Source organism: Atractosteus spatula, chromosome 23, assembly GCF_055471065.1.
Source record: "Atractosteus spatula isolate fAtrSpa1 chromosome 23, fAtrSpa1.hap1, whole genome shotgun sequence".
Lineage (NCBI taxonomy): Eukaryota > Metazoa > Chordata > Actinopteri > Semionotiformes > Lepisosteidae > Atractosteus > Atractosteus spatula.
Window position 1 is genome coordinate 139,273 of NC_142728.1, and position 22,221 is coordinate 161,493.

General features: G+C 37.5%; 1 protein-coding gene across 1 annotated transcript in view; it reads right to left on the reverse strand.

The window, feature by feature from the left end:
* Positions 1-621: 621 nt before the first annotated feature.
* The window catches only part of fibcd1a (fibrinogen C domain containing 1a), a 100,346-nt gene continuing 78,746 nt past the window's right edge, over positions 622-22,221 (reverse strand). The window contains exons 6-7 of the mRNA XM_088940743.1: positions 10,281-10,460; positions 622-4,316 (exon numbers count right to left, since the gene is read on the reverse strand). Coding sequence (XP_088796869.1) covers positions 4,054-4,316; positions 10,281-10,460 — 443 coding nt within the window. The 3' untranslated portion in view covers positions 622-4,053. The remainder of the gene's footprint in view (positions 4,317-10,280; positions 10,461-22,221) is intronic.

The window sequence follows — 22,221 nt, forward strand, 5'->3', positions numbered from 1 at the left end:
TGAGCTGATCAACAAATCTTCGGCTTGCTTACACCACTAACATTTGGGACTTAAGCTTGTGTTATTAGGGAGAGCTATGACACTGCCCCCCGATCAACACTTACCATCCTGCTCAGGCACTGTGGGGCTGTGGAACAAGAGCACCCCAATGTGGGTACAAAGGTGGCAGTGGTGAGTTTAATCGAATAGTAAGTCCAAACAGGACCAGAAGAAAAAGAAAATCATTTCCAATTCTAGACTGCAGAACTATAAGAAGAACAATGAATCCTACTGTAGTTGAATTTCTGTTTTCTCTTTTTTTGTGTGGATATAAATATCTGTGCTTACACTTTAGTTTTCCCATTCCCCAAAGAAGCCAGATACTGGCTCAGCCTCCAGCATTCAACCAAGTACAAAAAATGAAACAGAAATAACCAAAAAGATAATTAAACACTTCAGTAAACACTGTAATTGGAGTCTATAGGGATAATGTGTTTGATGTTTTGTTACTAAAATTAGAATTTTGTCTTCTTTTGGCATAGACTTAAAACACTTTTACTCTCTAAAAAGGTTCACACAACTCATCTACAGTTATTTTAAAGCTTTCAACACATTAAAAAATTTGCACGAGTCCATCCCCACTTTATTTTATCAAAGGGCCTTTCTCATTTTATTTAAATACACTGCACAGATACACACTGAATTGTCTTTCAGCCCACCAAAGACACATGTTTTAGAGTTCCAGATGAAAAAGTAAGGTTCCAATAGTTAGGTCTTTGCTGTCACTTTTACACAACTGATTATTCGGCACAAAAATAAACAGCAATAATATAAATAATTATAATAATATTAATAAGAGGAAGAAGATGAGAAATATGAGGACAACAATACAAAATAATTAATTACATTAAGCAAGATGGGTTTTGGATATATGGAACTAGCTTGTGGTGCTTTGTCTCAGGGCAGATTTTGAGACAGAAGAGATGGACTGAGGTCAAATGGGAAGAGAAACAACCCGGACCATCAATAGAAACCAAAAAAACAACAACAATGAAATGTTGTGTAACAGCAGGATTCTTTCCTTCACATCATTTCTGTCCTTGCCAATTTGATTTTTTTTTGGGTAGCAGGGAGTCTTAATAACAAAAATCATAGAGTCGCTGGGACAGATCCACCACTGGTTGCAGCAGGAGACTGAGGTGCACAGTGGAAGAGACTCACACTAGTGTGCAATGGAAATGGGTTGCTATGACCTGGACCTCCCCTTTGTGCTTAGCCTGTAAGCAAACCTAACAGCTAGAGTAAAAGCACAAAAGGATCATAACACATTTAATACTAATAAGAGCACATTGTATCCTCTTCACTCCAGCTTAATAATGCATAATTGTTCTACACTGAGGCTGTGAGATTGCCATTCTTCTCATTCAGGACAGCTTCTAAAAACCATCACATATTACTGTGCTAGTGACAAACGGCCAGCCAAAAGTAATGTTATTACCTTTCTGAAGCCCATTCTCCTGTTTACATGAGCTACCTTTTTAATCTGTTATACCTTGTCTGAATACACAATTTCTCTAAACCAGGTGCTTGCAATCAGGCAAGCAATAAATTGCAGTATACTCAATTATGCAGCCAAATGAGAAACAGGTACGGAGACGCTCATGAGGTATGTCTAAAACTCAGAGTGGATTCTTTGAAAGCATTGCAGATTTCATGTTCTGTATTATGAGCTGCATAGCTCAGCATTTCAATAAAGCACCTAATACTGTGTGATAATAAGAGGGTTTGCTCACGGGACATGCATTGCAATATGATTGTAAAATCCATCTACTGTTTAAAGCCTTTTTCTCTACCTGCTTTATCCTCTTTAGAACATGGATTTTAACACCTTGCTCTGCTTCAGCAAGGTGATACGTATCTTAATTTCCATTACATGGGAGTACTGTGAGCACATTTCTTTTTAGTGCATGATGGCTATCCCAGACCATCTTAACCGATTATTGGAATTTATCCCAAAAGCTTCTTTAAAGATGCTCTCTCACTCAGTATACAGTATATGTATGTTTTGGCTTAGTTTTGAGAAAGCACAAATTTCATTTGGAAGTGTAGACCACATCTCTATCTCTCTCCATTTTTTATGATACACTCTGCTCAGAGTGTTTAAGGGATGAATAAATTGCAGTTCAGCCATCTGTAAATGTTGACATTTTTGGCTGCAGATCAACTAGATAAGACAGTTTTTTAAAAGTGCCCAATATGCTCATTAATGAAGGATGTCATATAAATATAATCTGACTAGTTAGATTTTTTGGCATCTTGTTCAGTCTTCACGTTCGATCATCCCTCTCCAGGCACTCCCTGACCACCATGTGCAAGAGCTGCTCACTTTTTCTCACTGCATGTTGTTTACACAGTTATGAGATTAATGACAGAAAGGGCAATTTCCTTCAGGGAAGAGAGCTCCAAATTAATAAGGCTTTAGTTCAAATTTGAGTGCACTAAACTGCATGAAAGATATCACTGCAGCAGTTTCAAAATGCACCCTGCATTAGAAATTGCACCCTGGTGAGTTTACTACAGTATTTTTTATTCTTTTATAACAATTTTCCTATTCCTTTGCTACTGTATATTGTTTGACAGCAGGATACTCTTTCTTTCACATCATTTCTGTCCTTGCCAATTTGATTTTTTTGGGGGTAGCAGGGAGTCTTAATAACAAAAATCATAGAGTCGCTGGGACAGATCCACCACTGGTTGTAGCAGGAGACTGAGGTGCACAGCGGAAGAGACTCACACTAGTGTGCAATGGAAATGGGTTACCATGACCTGGACCCCCCCTTTGTGCTTAGCATGTAAGCAAACTTCTGCAGTGCTGTGACACAGAAGAATCTTATGATATTTTCAATGTTCAGGTCCAGAACTACATGAGCTGGAAGGAGCTTGCGTGTATCTGGGAGACCCCGGCCTGTCTGGGGTCTCAACTGCTCAAGAGGATGAGCTCCGAGGGGAAAAACGCATGTAGTATCCTCTTCACCCCAGCTCAAAACTGTATGAGTGGTCTACACTGAGACAGGGACATTGCCATTCTTCTTATATTTAATACAGCAGCACTATGTTTTACTACAATGGACCTCATGTAAACCACGGTAAACTGTTGTTGAATATAGTTCTTTGCATTTCTATATAAAATTCCTTGGAAACATCTGTGGTGCAGTACTGTACATCACCGAATTGCCAGTGTCCAGTGTTATAAAACACAGTGAAGGCATGTGAAAATCACTCAGCAAATTTTAACGCACAGCTAGAGTAAGAGCGCAAAAGGATCAGAACACGTTTAATCCTAATAACCGCTTTCTGTCAGTTTTCTACCACAGTTTATTCATGGAAACAAGGGACAATGGCTTAACTATTAACCATCTCTTGTTTTTGAAGATGCCTCTGATTGCTCTCACTGTCTATGTGTTGTATAAGTCAACTCAGGGGTGCTACAGCCCATTCAATTTTTCAAAGGACACTGATTTCCAACTTGCCTAATGGTATTACAAATTGTATGGCGACACTGATCTTAGGATGACTCCTTTGAACGAGTTCCTGTGGCGAGTTTTGTTGCAGTCTGAGGTAGCACGAATTAAGCATGACTCCCAGTTACTGAAATAGATTGAGCACAGCAGAAATTCCCCTACATGGGATCTGAGTTTTTTCAGTAAGCCGGTTCACTTTGTGTTAGGATTTACAAAGCCATGGCCATCCTATTTCCCAGTCACCTCCTTGCTATGTTCTAGGTAGGAACCATTAAATAATAACGACGGCAATCATTTTAACATTAATAAACATATTTAGAATCTGAGTGATAATGATAAGGATAAAAAAGACTCATATACAGCAGGTAAGACTTTGAAAGAACGCTACCATACAATCCTGGATTTTCCTCTAGCTTTGGGGGCTTCCACAGGAAAAAAAAGAAGAAAAGGAGAAAAACTGCTGAAAGTCCTTCTTATTCTGACAGACAGTACCTGTAAACAACGTGAGCAAAGTTGTTGCTGTTTGTTAATTTTGCATTTTCCTTTCCTCCTCTCACTTGCTGTCATCCCGGGTAGGACGGATCTTCATTTCGGAAAGTTTGAGGGAATACTGCCACCCTGTCCAGGAGGACCACTCGATCCCATCTGCGTAGGACGTGTGGTGGCCCTTCAGGTACTGTCCGTTCAAGTTGGAGGTGTGGCAGTTGCGATACCACCAGGCTCCATGGTAGAAGGAGGCGCAGTTGTTCTCGGAGTGGTCGTTGTCGCGGTCCTTCGTGGTGAACTTCATCCCATTGTGTTTCAGCAGGGAGTCCCCTACAGAGCACACAGTCGCAAAAAGAACGAACAAAACGATGACGGAGCTTCCTGACGCAATGGGGATCGCGGCGCAAGATCATGGGTAGGGAACGCAAAAGGAATCCTTCAAAACTGCATTGCAAGAAAACGACAGCTTGGGAGAAAGAGAAATAATTTTGCTCTGCATAATTTCCTACTCTGTAAAATCTCGAGATGCCTTGTGAAATTTTCGTTTGAAAAGAGCGACTACGCTCTTTAACAGAAAGGATTAGAAAGAAAACCTTGGTCTCTACGCTGGGTTAGTGTGAGACGTACTGTATGCAGTCATTTGATGTGTGGCACAGGTCAATTGCAGCTGAAAAGCATCTGGAAAAAATACGATTACTGCATTACATTTAATTTTTAAATTAGATCACTTTCACAAAGGGAGTCTAACTCTGCTGTCATTTTAAAGAACCCCTGTCCTGCTTCTTGTAAGAGACAATAATAGTTAAGCGAATGGGTTATTCGTCTAATGTGAGCCTTATTAAGCAGCGTGATATATGTCTTTGGAAGGTAATTTTGCAGCAAGAAGCCAAACTAATTTAATTTTTTCATGGTACATGAGTTTCGACTCAAGGCCCCTGTTTGCGGAGGCCAGTGCTGAAGAAAATTCACTTTTATTGCCAACATCGCATTTCAGGTTGTTCCTGTTCTTTACACTCTGTAATTCTATTTTCATCAAAGTCAGCCAACAACAACAAAAAACTTCATGGGATTGAAGCAAATGGGATTTAAAGCTCAAAATGTGTTAGGTATAAAAAGACTCATGGTGTAATTCTCATATTTTCTGCTAGGTTAATTTGTATAAACAATTTCCCTCAAGGGTAAGAACACAAACCCATATAAACAATGGGCACACCCATCTCCCCCAGTTTAAGAGTAGCTAAAGCAAATTTGCACTCAAACGTTTTTCACACCTTGCTCAGCTACGGCATGTTCTAATTTTGTCACGGCGTGCTACCTTTTCCTTTTCTTCTGTGGAATATAATTGTTTTGTTTCGCTTACCATAAGAACTGTAGCTGTCTGCCGCTGACAGTTAAAAAGGTTGATTTTATACATTGTACTGTATATTTAAAATTGTATTTCTGGCACCAGATTTTTATATTTTTGTTAATTTGGTTCTTTGGTTTTATTCTACTCAGACAATTGTTTTTTTTATTTCTGGTTTACAGCAAAGAGTCCTCTGTTGCAAGTGGGGAGAAGGAGGAAAGGACGTCAGGCTCCACTGACCCATTCTTCCAGTGAGCCTTGGACTGAATCTTTTGACATGCTGCACCACAGCATCTAACAGGAGAGGTGGTGCAGCTCTCATTGATTTGACTGTAAACTTGCAGGAGCCCAGCGAGTTGCAGAAATTGTCTGACAGAAGGTCTATGCAGCACTGGCAGACTAATACCACCCTACTGCCAGGGGATTTAATAATAATAATAATAATAACTAATTCCTAACACTTATATAGCGCTTTTCTGGACACTCCCCTCTAAGCTCTTTACAGGGAATGCCACCACCAATATGCAGTCCCACCTGGATGCAGGCTAGAGTGCACCAGTAGACTCAGCCCACACCAGCTATCAGTGGGAAGTAGAACAGAGTGATGAAGCCAGTCCAGAGATGGTGATTAATAGAAATCCATAATTAGTAATGTCCAGGGGGAAGTTTGTTCAGGTTAACAACACTGCTCTTTTCGAGAAACTCCGTGTTTACAGTACTGTGTTCCCATGACTATACTGGAGAATTAGGACCACACAGACATCAGGTTGAGCGCCCCCTGCTGGCCCCACTAACATATCTTCTAGCAGCAACCTTAGATTTCCCAGGAATCTCCCATCCAGGTACTGGCCAGGCCCACACCTGCTCAGCTTCAATAGGCTGCCAGCGGGGAGCTGCAGGGTGATACATATCTGCTGGCTATATAGCTGTTGGATCTGAGAATCCCTGGTGAGTGTTGGCAAGTTACATGACCCGGACGCAGATCAGTCTGGGTCATAAAGCTCAGCCTGCCCTGTGACTGACAGCCTTTGCTTGTTGATAATTAGGAGTTTTATGTTTTACATTTCCTTACCCGTGTTTTAATTTTTGTATTCATCTTTCTCTAATGACATATCACACTACTTTGTACTGCGTAAGGTTCATTAAGTGAGTAAGATACATTGAGTAGCTGTCACTGTCTGATAAGTGGCAGGAATAATGAAAAATAGTCCTTCAGCACAATCTCATTAGATTGGAAGACTAAGTGCAAACTAATGATAATATAACACAAATTAGCAGACCAGGAGAGTTCATTTTAAAATATAACCCATTGCAAAGTAACCATAATATGTTAATTAATGACAAAACATTCATGATGCATTTAAAATACTGGAGGTTTTTGGAAAGGCAGAAATTAAGCAAATGCTGAATCCTCAATTTATCATTAATTTCTTTCATTTTATGAGTAACTCTGAAGTTCTGTCCTTTCCCAAAGTATTGCGGGTAATAAATAACCAGTTGGCAGTCTTAAAAATGATAACTTTTTAACCTCTTTGAAAAATTTAACCAAGGCAACAATCAATCTGAACATACTGCAGCTGCTTATTAAAATGAACATAAGCAGAGATCATGGGGAAATGGTCTGACCCCCCACGCTGATTAAAACTCTTTTTATTAATGCACAGCAGGGAGTGCAAAGCCTTGACGCAAATTTAACAAAGGCTCAAGTGTGGTTCTGTTCTTTATTCATAATATCAAAATAAAAACATTTCTGTTAGTTAACAAGCTGTCATCTAAGAGGTCCTTTCAAGTTCCAAGAATAGCCGAGGTGTTTGGAAGAGGTTTAAATGAACAAGGAACACAGGGGGTGTGGGTGGGAGTACAATAACTGTAATCATCCTAACATGGTGCCTGTAACACATGCAAATATTAACAATTAGAGACCTCACCCTGTGGAAAACAATACAAAATATTAACATTAACGTAATATACAATTTACATGCAATTGGCACGTGAGTCATTTGTCATATGGTAGGTCATACAATCTGATGGATTCTCATAGATGTAACTGGACCTGGAGGCCAGCAATAAACCTCAGAAGGTAAGAGGGCTTCTGCCATTGTAGAACTGAGTCTCTACTTGTCCTCTGAACAGCTCCTCTTTCGGTGGCTCCCTGTGCCATTGGTCCTGATACTCCAGTGACACTCTATAACTGCAAGGTCTCCATCTCTTCTTTTTTAGAGCTTTTTTAGAACAGTTCTATGAAATATTGTTATATATATATTTTTTATTTGGGCTAGTCTGTACCATCACAGTACATGCTCAGCTTTTATTGCCCCTGTTGGCAGAAAACAAAGCTTTAACTTATGAGAGTTGTTACAAGTGATGTTACAAAGTAAACCTCCATAGACTTCCATGCAAATCAAAATCTTCAGAAAGCATGACTTACTCATTAGTTTTGTAAGGGAACTTGAATACTGATGTTTTTTACTTGGCTTTATATAATAAGAGTGTTTGTTTATTCCAGTTAGCTACTTTGAACATGACCTAATTGTCTCCTTTATTGTTATGCCATAAACGCAGGATACAGCTTCATTAAATGTGACCTTTACAGCAGTTTCAGGAGAAGGTCAGAGACAGAACTGCTCCATCACAACACATAGTTGAAGGCTAAAACAATGTTATAACTACGGGTTATGGGACTCAATTACATTAAGCTGAAGTTAATTATGACAGAGGAGGTAAAACAAGTAAAATTAAGTTTGCAGTTGGCATTAATATAAGGTACTTACAGCAACTAAGACTTATGTTTATAAAACCTGGGTAATATTATTGCTTCAGTTCCAGATTCTGGGCTAACAGGCAATGAGACTGTTTAGAATTAACACTGACAGTTTATTCTGTATGACTCAGGGCACAAAGTCTTCAGAAGGCAGTCAAATTGGTATTTTAAATACATAATATTATAATATGGTAGTTAAATTTGGGATTTAGACTTCTGTGCTGTTCCTGGGAAATTAATCTAATAATGGAGTAGGCTAGAATAGCTCGGAAAATCTACTTTAAAAACAGTTACAGTATTTAAGCATCTCAAAAGAAGCTGCCATTTACGAGAGCAGGAACTGTGGTCATCTGAAGCCATGACGCCCACAACATGGAGACCAACAGAAAATTAAACAAAAATAAATGTATGAATTGAGTGATAAGCTATTGCTTAAATGAAATTCTGTATTTAATATTTCAGCATTAAAATGCTTCTAGATGTTAATTTTATTAACTAAATAAATAATTTGATTAGTTTTTATTTTCATTCCATATTATATTTCCACTGTAGTCTCTTGTATTTTAAAATTTGCCTTTCCTCTTCTGTTAATTAATAGATGGCCCCAATTATCACAAACCACAATAATATAATTAGTACTATAATTAGCTCTTTACCTAGTGTCACTGGTGGAAGGAATTGTAACGGGATGTTTTCAGCTGTGAGCATACAAACCAAGCTACTTTGTTGCGCTGTGTTTTACAGATTTTATTATTCTCAGCAATGATATACAGTAGCTACTGTCAGATGCAGGATTAAAAAAAAACAACAGCATCAACAACAACAAAAAAACTATTTCAGACTTTTTGGAATTGTAGAGCAAGTTAGCACACTTGATTATACTCAGTTGTCATACTGTACTTCCTTGTGGTAATTAATCCTGCATATCAGTTTAGGAGTTTTAATGGTTAATTTAAACATCAATTCCTTCACTTTCTGGGGAGCTATAGAAATGTGTCTTATCTAAGAAGGCAATACGGTACATAGGGGTGATCCAGGGTTGGGAGTATGATTTGCGGATAGAAGAGTTAAGGATTATTATCCTTCCCTTCAAACTCTGATGCAGCCATGGAAGATGAATTGCTATAGCTAAGGAATAACAAGACTGGCTTGTTTGACGACACAGCTGTAATTGTCATTCTGCGGTTTCCATGGTTACTTTCAAAATCACAGTTTCAGGTTGGATGCTTCAGAGGTTGGAAAATAAAACAAAGAGTCTGATTGCATTGATACCGTCACATTATTTAGCCCTCATTTAAATCACTTTGAGCTATCCCGTCTGTGAGCAATGCTGAGGCAATGCTCATTCAACACTAGTTCTCCTGGCCAATAAACACCTTTGACTACAAATCGTAGTTTTGACTAAAAAAAGTGGGCTTAACTGTGAAAACTTCTGATATGAAATTAAAGTGCTTACACTCATGAAACACATCAATTTACATGCAAGTACAAGGTTAGTAAATCTTCACGTGTTGTTACTTTCTTGTTTTTTACAATTACTGGCATTAATGCTTTAAAAATCCTGAACAATGAAAGTTAAAATGTGGTATTTTTTTCTTTACTTATTCATAGGTTTTGTTATATCACAGTTTACTTGAACAGAGATTTTATAATCCAGGCAATTATACAATTACTGTATAATAATGTAGCCACTGAGACTTTAAAACTGCTACACAGTCTTAACAATATACAATAATGGATTCTGTGTTCCATTTCTGGTAGCATATCATCATCATAATTCCTAGGAAAAATTACCATTTTAAAGCTTTTGAATAAATTTACTTATTTAAAACAAGGACGTTATGCTCTGGTCATGAACACCTTGCTCAAACTCATTTAGAACAAAATTATTTAAAAAATAATCAACACAGATATGCAAATTTAAACACAAAACTTTGGATAATTTAAGATATTCCACAGCACAACCAAATTTAAACTTGTGTTCCTGAATTAAATTGAAATGGTATCCGAGTTCCCAAAAGGAAATTTCAGACTTATCTAACTTAAGAATTATCTTCGTTGATGCTATCTTTCTGTTTATTAGAGATATTTTGCAACCATTTAATGGAAAGCTATCATCAAATTGCATCAGATTTGCAACTGGCAATTGGGTCAATCCCATTTCCAGCTGGCATGGGAAGTTATTTACCTGCAGTACCAGAGTAGTCAGCAATCGTCAGAGGATAGCCATCTTCGTCTGGATCCACAGAGAACAGCCCCACACCGAATGTGCTGTACTGTGCGTAGGCCGTGCTGTTCTCGAAGTCCTCCAGATCAATTCTCAGCTCGTAATTAGCTTGGATGGTCAAAGCATGGATTCGCTTAAGACCTGCAGAGGGGAAAAGGAAGTTGTCTGGTTCATAATATCAAGAAAGTGAAACACTTACTGTAGACACCAAGGGCTGGATGACTTTAGTGAGCCACCAACTTTGCACCTTTTGTGTGCTCAACTAGGTGTAATTATGTAAAATCTTAACTCCTTACTCTCCCAACTCTGGAGCAGTCAGCTGAAGAGAGCAGTGTTTCCCTGACTAAAGTTTACACCCACGTGTGGCATTCAATTTCCAGTTAAAGAACTAAACCGAGAATGAGATGCTGAATTTTTGGACTGGAAAAAGCAAGTATGAAAGAACTGCCTGTTCAAACCCCCATTGCTTTTTTTTAAACTCTCTGGTAGAAACAACACAGTTCTTTTACCAAACAAAACATCTAAAACTAATGCAGTGCTAAATTTTTAATGCATCCAGCTACAAGTTATACTAAAAATACAATCTGATAGAAATCTATCAATAAAATCTTAATGCTAAAATGAAAAAGGTACAAAACTAAAAAGTACAGAAAGTACAGTACAATATCATGCCTCTACTAGGTGACAAAAAGAAGTGAGAAGTTCTCATGTGATATAAAAAGACTATGCACTAGTCTTGATTACAAAATAAACCCCTGAATAAAGCATCCCATAGGCCAAGAATTCTGACAGGCTGAACACTCTATTATTTAAGAATATTGACAACCAGAAGACAATTTTGACAAACACACAGTAGAAAAAGCACTGCACAGGTGCAGTGATGGAAAGTCTAACAGAGAGGTAATTAGTTTCAGTGAGGACCCATGAATTTATAGGTTAAAAAGACTTTTTGTGCACAGTATATGTCACTGTGGTTTATAAGGGGCTTCTTCCACTCCAGAAGGATTCGATGATGTGATATTTGGAACAAAGAGGAATGAAGTTCCCATAAAGATAAAACACTCTTTATTTAGAATTCATACAGCAAGGGGCATATTCCTTTAGAAACTAACTTGTTTTCCTTGTTATGAATTCCCTGTAGACACCTTAGTAAACCTTACTCTGTTGTCTGTATTTCACCATCAGGACAGGAAATCAATTTTAAAAAGGTTTACCTCTCTTAATCTAACTATATTGCTATTTTGCCCACTGTTTGACAGTTGTGGATTTTGGAGCTTGCTGGCAAGGAGACTTTGTCTTTGTACACTTTTGTTTTATCGAACGTGTTTTGCTCAGCAATGTCCTGCCGTGTTCAACTACCGTTTAAAGTACAAAATGATTAGAAAACACATTAAAAGAAGAAGAAATAGAGAAGAAAAGTCATAAATCATATCAATCACAACTGTTCTTTTTTTAATCATCCAGGAGAGTTAATGCTTTCATTGAGTTTCAAATACATTACCCCTTAGTGGTTCAATGATTACATTCAGAACCAGAAGATTTTCTAAATCGATTTCAGATTAAGCTAAGCTCTGAAGGGCCAGCTTTGGAAAATGACCTTAATATCAGATTCCGGCTAGGGTTCAGACCAAAACAGCAAGTAATCTCTCTTTTTTCTTTTTTTTTCACTCCTATTAAAGAGAAACATTTGTTCCAAAGCAATTCTGGTAATGAGAAGCACATTTATGATAACACTTATCAAACAGGATCAGCGTGATATGGTCTATGAACTGACAAGAGTAAGTCGGTGGTGTCTGCCAGGCATAAAAACAGCTTTAATGGGGTCATCTTGAAGCAGAGACATAGGGCTGTTTAGAGGTCATTTTGCCTTTGGGGCACAGCATTTGAGAAATATCTCTCACTCACCAAACTATACTCATAAAACAGAACAGGATACAGGGATATTTGTATCCCTGGAATACTTTAGAAAGACATCAGAAGACTCCATCAACACCACACACCTTAAAGCAATATCTGTACTTATGAGACAATTTTACATATTCTTTATTCAGTATAGCTGTGTCCAAGTTTGGGTGTACCTTTGATTTTGTTTTCAAACACCCACATGATGGATCACATCAATTTGGGAATTATGAAGTACTAAATTCTTCCTATTGCACAGAGGTTAAAATCACTTCACAAGTAATTTTCCAATTCAATACAAAAGAGTCCAAAACGTAAACTACAGCAATTATTCCATTGGGTTAAAATGTGCCAGAGTTTCAGGAAATAACTTCAGTTACTCCAGTAAACAATAAATAAGAAAATAATTAAAACAATAATAGAGTATATATGTGAACTATATAATGAATATTAATGCAAATATAAAAAAGCTACAACAGCAAAATATACAGTAATCCCAATTTAATATACCATAATCCATATCAGGATGACAGAGTTTATACTGTACATGTAGATTCAGTTCATTTACTGTACCTTTTAGAGCTTTGCTTTGATACCGTCGTCGCCTCTCTATTTATTAGTCACTCAATCAGACTGATCTTCATTCAAACCCTGCTCCCTGCTGGGCTGAGATGTTGCTTGTTCTGTGATTTGTTTTCACATTTCCCACCTGTGACTTCTGCTCCATGCACTTCAGTTCATTCCCTATCCAAACTAGCTCACTCTTCAGAGTAGGGGCACTTCCTTCTTTTCTATCTGTTGTACCGAACCTGAAAATTATCTGTTAAGGTGGCTGGAATTCTGTGACATAACATGTGACATTTCATTAGCATTGGATAATGAATGATACATCAGGACAGTGGTTCTCAAACTGTGTTCCGCGGAGCACCTGGGGTTCTGTGAGCTCAAACATTAGGCTACAAGAACTATAAAAATCAAATAAAAAAAGTGAGCTACGATGGCTTTGCATGGCTCCAAGAAGTCAGAATAATTAGGCATATGTTCAGAAACGTCATCTTCAAATTCACTCTGAATAAATGTCTGTACTTGTGCCTCTAGAGCCAGAAGGAACCTCAAAGGTGTCGGATGAAATTTCCTCTTTCATCTGCTCTTCTATCTTGTATGGAGATAAAAATGTTTGCCATTTCGCCATCCGGCTAATCTCAAAAACTCGCAATGAGAGAAAATAACGTGTTACTATGTAGAATGATCGCTTAGAAATGACTGCAATGTCATAAATGAAAAAAATGTGAAAAACAATAAAAAAACTTAGAGACTTCACCTCACAAGAATGTGAGAAGTTCATTGACCTGATTTCAGACTCTTCCTTACAAACAGCTTTTAATGAAGTGCAGCTGCCAGAGTTTTGGTGCAACACCAAATACGAATATCCAGCATTATCAGAGAAAGCACTTTCTGCTCTTCTCCTGTTTGTGACCACCTATCTGTGTGAAACCGGATTTTCGTCGTACGTGTCCCCAAAACGAAGTATCGCAACAGATTGGATGCAGAGTCGAAGACCGCAACTCACATCCAAATATAAAAAATATACAAGAGGTAAACGCACTCATCACACTGAGATTGTTCTGTTTCTGCTGGTTTGATGTAAATGTTGATTAAATATGACCAGTACTCTTTTAAAAATGTATCCTTGTCGCACCGTGCTTTACTTAGTCATTTTGCTACCACCTTTTCCTGTTTGCGCCCGGTTAGACCACAAAAAGTGTCGTCTGATTCTATAAATCTATTCTTTTTTTCCCCTTTGTTAACAATGTTTTCATCAAAATTAAAACATCATGTCACAAGAATATGAGAAGTTTTCTTCTAACTTGGTCGAACCGGCGGTTCTCTTATTCTCAACAAGTATTTCAGTGATTAAACTTTATTGAACGGTACGGGTACTAATCGCAGACACGTTATCATGTGATTTATCCATCCATTTTCACCCGCTTTTCCTGGTGAGGGTCGCGGTGAAGCCGGTGCCTAACCGGCAAGCAACGAGCGCAAGGCAGGGTACACCCTGGACAGGGCGGCAGTCCTTCGCACGGCAGTTGCAAAGTTATTCATACATGGGGACAATTTGGAGGCCACAGTAAGGGTTGAGGGGGTAAATTTGGCCCGGACACTGGGATAACTCCCTAGTCTTCTCGAGAAATGCCTGGGGATCTTTAATGACCTCTGAGAGTCAGGAACTTGGTTTAACGTCTCATCCGAAAGACAGCGCCTGCTACAGTATAGTATCCCCGCCACTATACTGGGGCATTAGTACCCACACAGACCGCAGGGCGGGCACCCCCTGCTGGTCCCACTAGCGCCACTTCCAGCAGCAACCACAGGTTTTCCCAGGAGGTCTCTCAACCAGGTACAGACCAGGCTCAGGCCTGCTTAGCTTCAGTGGGTTGCCAGTTGTGAGTTGCAGGGTGATATGGCTGCTAGTCTCATGTTATTAATAAATGACTAAAATAAATTCAATGAGCTCATACAATGCTTACAATTAAAAGAAAAGCAATCGATAGTTTCTTCCTTAATAATTGGCTAAATTGCCTCTGAATAGCAGTCCTAGAATGCTTTTTGCAGAACACCACCATAGCTAATCCTGAAAAGTAAGAAAAAGGTTGCTGGGGATCCGCGACATTAGCTTCGACAGAAAAGGGTACCATCAACGAAAAAGTTTGAGAACCACTGCATTAGGAACATGCATTGTGAACTATCATGTGTCTGTGCTTTTTTTGTGCTTGTTTTCTGGTTTGTCTCTAAGCAGCTCTGGTTACTTCAGTATTGTGCGTCTGGGATATACTGGTTTGAAGCCAGCTTGCTCAAGTACTGCAGCCCATAACAAAGCCATATTAGGGTGCTTCTAATTCTGTATTTCGACTTATGAATTAGTGAAGAACACAAATCATATGATTTAGACGGAATACTTACACAGAATCAATAATGGGCCAAATTAAAGTATGACGTACAGTAGCTATCCTGTAATTCTTAAAATTATTTAAAAAGGTGAGCTTGACAAATTACTTCAATAACGAAAGTGTTAAACTTTTTTGGGATTTTTGCCCACCAAGTTTGCACTCGCTAATTGTCAATTATTTCACGTCTCAGTTCACAGCCCTGACTCCTGTAACTGCAGGTGGAGAATGGTGATGGGCAGACAACCTCCTCTGTCCCAGCTACCCACTGAGACCTCCAGCCTTTGACATGTTGCAAGCTCTACAGTGCCTCCAGGAGGGTAAGTGTTGATGGAAGACAGAGTAATAGGTTTCTTACAGACATCAGTGCAAGACTGCTGGCACATGAAAAAACAACCAGAGTCCCTGTCCTGCTGAAAGCCCTGACCCTAACCTGAACCCCGCCAGTTCTGGGGTGCCACTGTAACCCTGGTTACAGTGGACAAGTGACTCCTTTGTCCATTAGCAGTCCTGGTTAGTTCACTATTACCTGTATACATGGGGGATATGCTGGTTTGTGCATACTCACTCCAATTCACTAAAGTACTGCAGCCCACAACAAAGCTGTATCTGAACACTTTAAACAGTGTTTTTATAGTTAAATATACAATCCATGTAGGAATTCATAAGGTAATTGTTTCTACTTTGAAACACAGCATTTCTGAAGATCTTAAATTAATTCATCATTTCAACATGCCTTTCTTGTCTGCAAATTAAAGCCATGCAGGTCTATATTAACATCTAATTAAGAGGTATTTCATATGGAAATCTGTGCTAGGCAGCAAACTGTTTTTAGTTTTCTCCTTCCAGACATTCTACAACTGATCCTAGAATCAGCCCAGTTTCCAGAGAGTTTTGACATTCTTTTGAAAGATCAAAGATACACCGAAGACAAATGCAAAAACAGCAGCAGTTTAATGTTGAAAGATTTTCCACAGGAGCCAAACATTTCTGCCTTTCATAAAATCATCTTCCTTATTGAGTGTCAGAACACATCATATTTATTTTTTATGTATGTACATCAATTCAGATGGGGGGAAAATCATGAAACTTGAAGGAGCCTTGGGGACATGATGTCTTTTGTCAGAACATTAATGGCATGTTTTCTGCATTGACAGACGTGGTAAGCAGATTCCTTGCAACCTCTGTTTGCACAAAAGGAGTTTACAAGGCTAAGACATTTATTTTTAAGGATTATAGAACGTAATGTTACATTTAAGAAAATTAGAATTTTCTACAGTACATTACTACTGTTTATTGATTCTCAAATTGCAATATTGTATTTTTGTCCATTTAATTATAACTTTGATAGATACAAAAATACGTGCAATAATTATTTCATTATACTTTGATTATTATTTAATTAAATATTACAAATATTATTATTTGATTATTTTAACAATAGTGTTAATATACAGTATTAATATATTGTAATATACAGTATATGTTTAGTATCTATTTTGTAAATAAACTTCAATCTATTTGTTATATTTTAATATAATCTAAGTATTCAAGTAATGTTTCAGCCATAATATAATTGAGTCAAATACCCCTATTATTAAACATTGAGAAGTATATGATCCCGACTTTAGGACTCTTTCTTTAGAGTGAAATACATATTTCATTTGAGTCTGACAGGATTTTTACCATGTCGGCAGATTTCTCAAACAGGTTCTTTTCTACATGTAGCTGCACAATATTAGTTTTTGTGGCCACCTACTACTATAGAACTGGAAAATTCTACAGGTACAAGAGAAATATTTAACATCAAAAGACAATTTATATAGAAATAAAGTACCCACATGCTACTGTATTATGTCTGTGAAATTTTTCCTGCAGTTTGACATGTCTTTCTTTAGAAAGATAATTAAACCCTCAGAGAGTCTCGATGTCTATATTACTGGGAAAAAAGGAAATCACTTCAAGAGTATTTTAAACAACGAAGTGTTCTGCCTCAGTTAAAGTGAAAAGCACAGGTATAGTCAATTAAATCATATCATCTCTAAACGGTAAAAAAAATGCAAGTCATGACATAAATGCCTTTCAAATGAATATTATGACACTGAATACAATCTGGTTCATTGCTCAGAAGAAGATTTCCTGTGGTGAAACAGTGCAGGGTCAGCGTTATGAATGGTCTGTGGATATACAGTACAATATGCAGCATGTTCAGTTTGCAAAGGTCTGCTTGTTTTATTCTAGCACATACTGTAACAATGGACTGTGTCAAGATTCTGCAAATCTGTTACAGGGATTTCAATACATCTTCGTATCTAAAATAAAGTTATTAAGTCTCAATAAGTTAAATTTAAACTTTTTAAAAACAGTCATGTAACAGTGAAAAGTCCGTTATACTGTACATGAACGCATTTCAGAACAGAAATATTCTGAAATGTGGACGACACATTTATGGCATCCTTTTTTGTAAAAAAATAACTTTATATTGTATACAGTATGTACAGTACAGCAGCATCTCCTCAAAAAGTGTTTAGAAGAAGTCCTTGAGAATGTCATTTTTGACAACTAAGGCACCTTTGCTCCAGCTGTTTGAAATAATAATCATTCTTGACATTATTTTTTCAAAAGTTAGATATATCTAATGCAAAATCCTTTTTTTCACATTCCATCTCATGCATTCCTCCTCCACCACATCTCTTTGGAGCCTTGGAGCTGCACCGTGGCTCATTCTAAGCCTCCTCGTTCTACAACCAGGGCGCCAACCCCTGACTAGGGGGTGAAGCCAGCTCTCACCATCCCTTAATACTTCAGAAACCTCCCCAGATCTAAGTCATGGTTGGCATTAGTCAAAATCTGTTCTTAAACATCTGCTTTTTAATCATATGTAAAAATGTGCTGTACAAGTGCATATCATGACTGAAGTTTATGGCTTCTTCAAATCGTAGGAGGATAAATACTTTCTTCTAATAAAGATCTACTTTGAGACTTGATCATAAGAAATATTTGAGTTTTGGAGTTTCATTTAAGCATTTATTACAACTAATGAGAATGCCATCGATGTGATTAATAATTAAAATTCTCAGTTGGAAATGTTCTGTGCTACTAAAAGGCTCAATTATTAATGATTTATTTGCTTTGATTCTAGAAGTATGCTGGGAAATCTATTTTGTGCTTTTAAGGTGCCAGTTGAAGATATTGCATTCTGGTAATCTTGTGCAGAAAAATGTCTTCTCCATCTATGGCATGATTATACATTTTTTTCAGTTGTGATATTTCTCCTAGTTAATAATTAAAGAAGTTTTTCTTTTTGTGGGGATTTAAGGCATCACTTTGGAGTGCTTGTTCTTGATTTGTGAGAAATTGGCAGAGGCTTTCATTGACACATTTAAGGCAGTAACCTAAACTTCATGGGAACAATCCAGTAACCATGGCACCTCTGGGATGCCAAGGAACACATGGCAGCCAGATGACATACTGTACATTCTGGAAACGAGTAAGATCATTTTTTTGTTTGCACCGCTTGTATACAAGACTGTCCCAGCAAACAATGGGTGCAAGACAGGGTACACCCTGGGTGGGATGCCAGTCCATCACAGGGTAACACACAGACACAGACACAAACACTGATACACGCACACACTCACACCAGGATCAGTTTTCCCAGAAGCCAGTTAACCTACCAACATGTCTTTGGGCTGTGGGAGGAAACTGCACCATCTGGAGGAAATCCACAAGAACACAGGGAGAACATACAACCTCAACAAGAGGATAGAACCCCAGGAATTGAACCCAAGGCACCAGCCCTGAGAGGCAATAATGCTCACCACTACGCCACTGTGTCTCCCACAAGTGTAATATTTATAGAAGAAAATACAGAACAGGGGGAGAGATTTCCTCCACAGATGGAATTGCTAAGAATTTAAAAAGCTTTACTGGACAGATATTTTTTTAAGCTGCTATTCAGTCTTAATAATTAATGACAGACACAAGCAATTACTGCCCTGTAAATGATACTGCAAACTGCTAGAAAATCACTGCCCTTTCTATGAATTAAATCTATGTAGTGCTTCATCAAAGAACATCCTAGTCAGAGTAGACTGTGTTCATTTTGTTGAAATTAATTTATTTATTTAATGCTATCAAGTTTTTAAGACCACTTCTTTTTATGTATACAACCATCTATTTATCAATAAAATGGAACCAAGACTGAATACGCTCATGTTATCTTCACTCTAATTCTGTCCTGCGGTTTACAGGTTTCTTGGGAATGTTTTTCTCTGCATGTGTTGGTTTGTGAGTACAGGAGGTTCAAAATAGTTCTGTAATGTTAAGTCTTTTCACCTGTAAAAAGTGAAAAACAAATGTATAGTGTATCTGTAAATTAAAAAAATGGAAAATATTCATATCCTTGCATGACTGGAACACTGTATTTTGAAATGAGCAATAACTTGACATTAAGAAACGTGTTTTCAATTAATTATTGCAGCCTTCAAAGAAAGAAGGAAAAATACACTGAGAATATACTGACAACTGTTAAGAGAAAGATTAATATATTAGAAATAAGGTACTAATCTAGAAGGTCCAACAGGTTTAAAGAGTAAGAGGATGTCCTTCAACTTTTTTATTCATGTTGTCAACAGAGTCCTGACAGATATTAGTATAAAAGAGATTATCATAGTTCTTCCTTTACAATCTGAGTCACACAGTAAAACCACTTACATAGTAATTCAATGAGGGTAAATATAAAGGCACATACTTGTGCCTATACAGTGTGTTCAGATTTTCAAGAAATCATGAACAAAATTTCCATACAGCCTAGTAAACATATTTCAAGATGGCATTTTGTAGCAGCTTCCTTATCTTGCTCTGAAGAAGAAATTGAGCAGGTTGAAGTAAAAGGGCAGCACAAACAGAATTAATATTATCATCATAATGATTGCTTGTATTTTTATTGGAATCTAAAGCATTCCAAGGTGCTTCGTATATAAGAGGGGAGCCACTTAATCCATCATTGAGGTGCAGCACATATCTGAGTAGCTGATAGCATTTAGTGTGTTTAGCATGAAACACAGCACCCCCTCACACAGGTTCGAGGAGAGAGACATTAAAGGAGATTCTAAAATTATTCACCAAATTGCTGAAATACTTCTCAGAAATTAATTTTAGGAAACTAGCTGGAACTTCCCTATATGGTATGGTATTGCCATTTCTGAATTTTGGACAGTTCTGAGATTAAGATGTCAGATGTCTCATACCTATACTGTAAATGGTGAGGTCTGGCTTGGCTCTACATGCACACACGTTTTATCAGGTGGTTTACACTCACAGCGAATGAATGTTCAGATGATGTAAGAGGAAGAGGCACGTGCTTGTACAATCTACAGCAGAAATGATAGACAGGAACACAGCCAGAGAAAAAGTGAAAGGAAAATTTGGGTAGACATAATTCATTATACCCTTTAAGAAGCATGGAGAAATATGGTTCAGTGGCTGTCTTTCCTAGAAGGAATATTACTCATTGTAACAATGAGAATCAGCTGCATCAGTTTCTATATCTATTTGCTTTGTAATAAAACAGAACTGCTGCCCTTCCAGCAAGGCTGTGTCTGCTCCATCTAGACTAATTCGTACACTCCCCCACACTTGTGAGAAGACAGACAGACTGCTCCTTGCTCCCTCTGCCAGGAGTCATGGGGTGGCAGAGCAGGATGAATCTCCTCATCTAACAAGCCTCTTATGAGCTGAACTCCGGAGCAAAGTCCTTGAATTAGCAACAGAGAAAAAAACGCAAAGCTTTCTATATACACACAAACATTAAAATATAACAACGATATTGCTCTGGATTAGCAACATAATTATTTTAAGAAGCTTTTATCTTACTTTTATTTTAAATTAAGCCAGCTAGAAACTGCTTTTTTTCTAAATTGTGGTCAATTTTAAATCTGCAAGACCTAAGAAAAAAAAAGAACACAGAATAAAGAGATTAATTGTTTAATAATCAACTGGTTATAGGTTGTTTTTAAAGTAATTCGTCCTTTTAGCACTGCAAATTGACCACATCCTGCAGTCTAAAATTTTTCTGTTTAACTAACCACTAATATACTGTATCTCTCCATTAGATAAAAAGAAAACATATCAATGTATGTAATAACATTTCATTTTTAAATTATTTTAAAAGCTTCTAGTGTAGTCTGTAGTCTATGACATTGAAGTATTAAAATGGAAGACTACTTTTCATAATAAGGAGATAAAATTAAAAGCCTGCAGTAATGTAAACTTTTTTTAAAAATAATACATAAATTCTCTCCTGTATTCTGTACTGGCAATTCTTGTCTTTTATACACTAAATTCTCAAGCAAACATTACTTTTTAATCTTGCTTTAAGGTAATTTTTAGTTTTAGAAGACAGTATTTGATAGAAAGAACTTAGAATACTATAGACCAAAGACAAGAATACAAATATAGAGATGTAGTTACAGATGAGCCACAGCTATAAATAATAAAGTTTACAGACAATTTTATTTTTCTTTTAAAAAAGTGCTGCCATATTCTCAGAAACTATCCATATGTGTAAATATATTTTGCAAACAGAATGCAGGGACTGTGGCAGAGGTTAGCTGAAGATACAATCCAACAAATTCATAAAATATTCACCACCAACAGCACGCATCTGTTTTTTTCTCTAATGAGAGCACAAAACAATGAAGATACATAAAGTCATATAAATCTTTTAGGGTGTTAACCTAAGAGGATCTATAAAGAAATAAATAATTTCTTTTCATTTTTACAACAACCGGAACTCTTTTCCACCTTCTCCTTTATTTTTAACCCTCCATCTTCTCCTCCACTTCCGTCAATTTCATCCAGTCTGGATCTGGCCCTGTAATGACTTTGCCTCTTTTCTTTTCCAAAACCTCCACCGTCCTCAAGCTCTTCATAATGTAGTCTTATGCCACTCATTCTCTGCCTAAAAAGTCTTTATCCTCTCCTGCTTCCCACACAGATACTCCTCCTTTCTCCTCCCTTCTCCTCCCTCATAGCACTGTTTTGTGCTC